Here is a 5,581-nt window from a genome sequence, read left to right on the forward strand (position 1 = left end):
GAGAGAGAGAGAGAGAGAGAGAGAGAGAGAGAGAGAGAGAGAGAGAGAGAAGAACACATACTGCGACTGCACAACATGATGTGCTTCGAAAGAAAGTACACCATTACCTTCGACGCATCGTTGCACCTCGCGATTTGCTCCTTGAAGCACCGTCGCCGATTCTTTCATGTGCGAACGAATCAGAATTTTTCATGATACAATGGAATTCCATTTTTAAATTACGTATAATATTACCTATATTTCCTAAGTTCAAGCTTTGTAAAATAAAAGGTTTCTTTGAGAGATTCCAATTTACAATAAAACTACAAGAGAAAAGAATATCAGAAATTTATCATTATTATGCATGTATATCTGTCTATTAACTAAAAAGATCTCAATTATTGAATAATGCCTGCAAGTGTATAAAATAAAGTATTTATGAAATATTTATTTAGAAATGTATTGTAATAAAAAATGTATAAATTATATAAAACTTATACACTTTAATGCGTTTTAGATATATAATCTTTGCATTTTTTTATGCTTCAATGTGCATACTTTGCATTAGCCTTTGTTTTTGTTGATAACTGACTATCCCTTCGTTGCACGCTTCTTCGCCTTCAGTCGCCTTTTGTAACAAGCTCGGCGAAGAGATTTTCCCCCGGGACATGCTTCTCCCTTGACCTCTTTGTTGTAACTCATTTTAATAACGCAACTTCAATAATTATGGTTATTCTAATAACGATACGCAGTAAACGTAGTACCAAAGCGCTCGTCATTACAACGAGAACTTTTGACAAAACTTACTCTCTTTTTAAACGAAATTTTTTTCTTTTTTAAAATAAAATCTCATAATATTGAAAGTAACTTATTTACAAGATATTCTGATTTATAATTTGTAAATAATATCACGCTCTTATTTAACTATCGATATTTTATTAAGAATAAATATTTCACAATATACTCTCTTATGACATCTCAAGACGGCTCAAACCAGCATACCGAAATATGTTATGTTATGATCATTGTTTTCATTTTAATTTAATTTAATTACAGTCGATTTCTATTTCTTAACTTTTTTATTAACTTTTTTAATTTGTTATTTGTGCGAACTTTATAATCGACTCTTACATGCCCTTTCTATTATTAATATTGTTATTTTAACATCAAGAGTCCTTATATTGATTAATTTATTTTTAATAAATATTTCTTAAATAGACTAAAAGAAGTAAATGCATAAGTGATCAAATTAGAAAGAAACTATATCTTTTCAAGTTTTTATACGTTTCTTACTTTCTATTCCAAGAATATTAATTCACATAAATTAAATTCAGAAGTTAAATAAAACTGAATATATCTATCTGCGCTCAATTAAAATTATACCATTTATTTGCACGTTTATTCCATTTCTTAAATTGATTTTTTATACAATTATTATTTACAAAAAATATTATTAAAAAAAATTAATTTTATATTTGTTAATTTGTTCTTATTATTATTTGCTGTCATCGTAACTTGAAGATGAGGAATATTTTTTACCAAGACTTCCTTTCTCATAGATAATCCAAGAACACGTGCGGAGAGACCCCGACGCACCCCTATCTCCATACGTTTCCCCTTGCAACGGCGGTCATCCCTTCGTCGAATGCAGCTCCGTTTTCCCGTCACCTTTTCCGGCGGTAAGTCTCTCTCTCTCTCTCTCTCTCTCTCTCTCTCTCTCTCTCTCTCTCTCTCTCTCTCTCTCTTCAGGCACGCGCCTCTCGCTTCTCCGTCCTCTTCGTCTAAATCGTGACCGAGCCGTTCTCTTCCCCTCGCACCCATCGTCGGCGCTCGATCCAAAGCTCCCTCTCTTTCCGTCTTCCCCCCCCCTCCACACTCTACCATCCACCCACTCACCTACCCCGACCCAGTGGCCCGCGGGCCACCCCCACCTCACCCTCGCGGCACGGCGCGGCGACTCCGCGGCCCCCGCGCGCCCATCTCACCGTCATCGCGCTGGTTCACGCTCCGTCAGTCTGTCGGCAACCTGCGTACCAGTTGTGTCGCAGCGCTCACGTAACAAAATTCTTATTATTATTACCATCACTCTTTACTTGCCTTAAAACTTGATCGGTGGTGTGTTGATTCTCGTTTTCCGACTTCGTTGCGCGCGTATTTCATTTCACGACACCGTCCCAATCTCTTTAATTAACGTTTTCATCGTCCAACCAGGAGGTCTCGCGCTCATCGAAGAAAATCGCCGTTGCCGCCGCCACCGCCGCCGCCGCCGCCGCCGCCGCCGCCGCCGCATCACGTCGTCCGCGCTCGCGCATGAAACACGCCACGACCCGCGATTGTACGCGCGCATCATACGGGGCGCACCGATAAAGTGACCGAGAGACAGAAAATTATCACGAGGGAGAGAGGGAGAGAGGAGCCCGAAGACGTCAAGTACGAACCGATCGCCTGCAAACCTTATCCGATTGCCGCTTGTACCTACGAGCGTCGCTGGCATTTCGGAGTATTGCTGCGTGTCAACCATCCGGTACGTAGCAAGTCGTACTCGTACCATCAGTACGCCTCGCGCATCCTCGTCTTCGCCGTCATCATCGCCGTCGCCGTCGTCCTCTTCGTTGTCATAGAGTGCAGCCGCGTGACGCAACAGCGCTGGAGTTCATCAGTCGGGACGTCATCAGACTCGTTTTACCCGGTGCATGGGCCACTCTTCACCAATAGATGAACACCATTCCTGCTTACAGGAATTACATCGCCGGATCGTTGCCGATCGCGTTCACCGCTGGCTGCCCTGCTCCACCTCCACACGGCGGGCACGCTGCTGCTGGTGTATCGATTGCTCTAAAATAGACGCGTGGGAACAACACCTGCAGGCCAGGCGTACACGTACACACATGCCGTTCGCAAGCGCATAAACGCGCAACAGACTATACACGTCTGTGTTTCACGCTTCGTACACTCTCATACATACGGCGCGTTCATTCTCTCCCTCTCTCTCCCTCTCTCTCCCTCCCTCTCTCTCCCTCTCGCTCTCTCTCGCTCTCTCACTCTCGCTCTCGCTCTCCGTCTCGCTCTCGCTCTCGCTACTTCTCGTCGTTACGCTGCCACGACCCTCTCGCAGCAGCAACGTGTGACAGGTGCAACGACGGCGACATCGTCGTAGGGTGGTCGGTGGTGGCGCTGGTGAAGAGCCGCAGCAGGAAACGGAAGAAGAAGTGAGTCGGGTCGGGGTTGCGAGAAAACGCGAATAAGAAGAGAAAAAAAAAAGTAGAAAAATCTAGGAAGAGAAAACAGAAGGAAGAGAGAAAGAAGAAAAGATAACCGGTTGAAGGGGCGAGAGAAGGATCAGATCAGGGAAGGAGAGGAGGCGTGGAGAAGAAAGAAGAAGGAGAGGAAGAGGAGGAGGAGGAGGAAGAGGAGGAGGCGGCCGCGGCCCCCGTGTTTCTTGCGAAGGGAAGGTTATTTTCCAGTGATACGTCCTGGAGGCGCCCGTCGTCTTCGCCGGTACAACCATAACGCCGCCCGCTTTAAAACGACCGAGACGGGACACGGTGGATTCATCGCCGCCACCCGCTCGTACCGCAGCCCCCGGCAACCCCGGACCGTCCGGCAAACTCGCCTGCATCATGGACGCGCCGCTATCGCAGAGCATGGACTCCGTTAACACGGTGGCCACCGGCGAAGACGAGGTAGGTGTTCTGTATAATACGAGATTTGCTGTTTGAGGCGCCGCGACGCCGCGACGCCGCGACGGCGGCGCGGCGCGGCGCAGCGCCGGTTCGTACCGTGTACGATAGCCGAAGGGGTGGAATCCACCCCTTCTGACGCACTCCCTCTGTCTCTCTTTCCCTTCCCGTCCTTCACCATAACTCTGAATTACCTTCCAGAACTACCATGCCAGTTTTTCACGAGACTATCGATGTATTTTTCTTCTTCCAAAACCTACCCCTTTCTTTTCGTTCGTTTCATCAAGGGGAATACTCGAATATCAGATATCGCCACCTTTTCTTTTCTTTCATCGAGAGGTTATATTGGTCTCTTCCCCCTTTCTCCTTCTTCCGTCCTTTCTCCCTCGCACTTCTACATTATCGCCATATTGGTTGGTTCTCCATCCCCCTTGCTCGCGTTTGTATATACACGTTTGTCTCCCTCACTCGTTCCAAGTTCCAACCCTCGCGCGTCATAGCGCGCGCAAGCGCGTAGGGGAGTACTCGCGCAGGCTGCTGACACGCGCGTACCTCCGCCGCGTGTAGAATGCCGCTCATTAATGATGCACTCGATGCAAGCTCGATATATCATGCATGCTCGAAATGGTCCAACGCTAGGCATAGCAAATGTAATAATTAAACAGAGACTAGAAATGCATTCCGTTTATAAATAATTACAATGTTTAAGGTAGACAGGTAATTCACAAAAACGAATACAGATACACGTTAAAATATTCTTCTTGATAACACGGTTTTAATCATATTCCATGAATCCGTATTTATGAATTGATTAGTCGAATTTTCGTTCAAGCGATAGAGAAATAATGATCATTGACGCATAGAAAATTATTAGAAATGGCACTTCTCTATTTGCATTATGGTATTCTCAGTAATGATTTATTATGTTATTACAGCGAAGCTAACAGATATCCTCAGATGAGTAATTAATAGAGATATTTAGGAATTAATTGGAATTAATGTATATGATTGTGTATCGAGAGGCAAAATGCAAAATTGATTATGAAACAGAGACACGCGAGGTTAGCAATTATATGTAATTGTACTATCCATTATGCTCGCGCGGTATATAACGCGCATTCATCAGGATCCTTTGTTCTTCGTGATCAACCGTAACTATATAATCTTGCGCAATTTTTCGCGATTGCTAACGTATTCTTTGTAGAGCTGGCAGCTGGTATGACGCAACTGTTCGAAGTTGAAACAGTTGTACGACACAACTGTTCATAGAGTAGAAACAAATCGTATCTTCAATTTATGATGTCGTATGGATTTCAAATCGAAAATTCTGTAGGGAAGTATTATGTTAGTTACAGTGCGAGTCGCGCGAAAACTTTGTTTTTACATACACAACTTTAATTTTTAAACCGCTTCAACAAAGTTTCTGTGCTGTATCATTGTATGTATTGCGCACTTGATTGCAATGGCATACGTCAAGAATATTCAAGAATGTCGTAAAACTTCTCAAGAAAAAATACAATTGTAGAAATAGCGGAGTTTCGCGAAGAAGTGTAGATGCGATACATTAAATTTTTACGCGTTGTTTTCGTTGAAATGTTTGGTCTTTTAATGTTTTATAGCATACGCTCCCGAATGCTTTCAAAGTAAATTTGAAATTTTTTACGTCCAGCAAGATTTTTTACATACACATACATAACAAATTATTGCACTAAAGTGACATGTCAAAATATTTTGTAACACTAATTATGTATCTTTGTCAACACGTATCTATATATCTAACAATTAAATCTATAAAATAAATAGATAGAGTATAGCGAAACAATTAAAAATATTAATAAATTATAATTTAAAGAAATGGAGCATTGAAAGATTTTCGTTCATTAATACATAAATTTATCAAGTTAAAAATAATTTTTCGGAAA

General features: G+C 42.8%; 1 protein-coding gene across 3 annotated transcripts in view; it reads left to right on the forward strand.

The window, feature by feature from the left end:
* Positions 1-1,978: 1,978 nt before the first annotated feature.
* The window catches only part of LOC108756639 (protein couch potato-like), an 82,543-nt gene continuing 78,940 nt past the window's right edge, over positions 1,979-5,581 (forward strand). For 2 of the 3 annotated variants that reach the window (XM_018500609.1, XM_018500610.1), the window contains exon 1: positions 1,980-3,662. In XM_018500609.1, coding sequence (XP_018356111.1) covers positions 3,600-3,662 — 63 coding nt within the window. In that variant the 5' untranslated portion in view covers positions 1,980-3,599. Of the gene's footprint in view, positions 3,663-5,581 lie in introns of all 3 variants that reach the window. The other variant, XM_018500611.1, reaches the window with a different exon arrangement.

This window comes from Trachymyrmex septentrionalis, unplaced genomic scaffold (genome assembly GCF_001594115.1).
Source record: "Trachymyrmex septentrionalis isolate Tsep2-gDNA-1 unplaced genomic scaffold, Tsep1.0 scaffold129, whole genome shotgun sequence".
In the NCBI taxonomy this organism is placed as follows: domain Eukaryota; kingdom Metazoa; phylum Arthropoda; class Insecta; order Hymenoptera; family Formicidae; genus Trachymyrmex; species Trachymyrmex septentrionalis.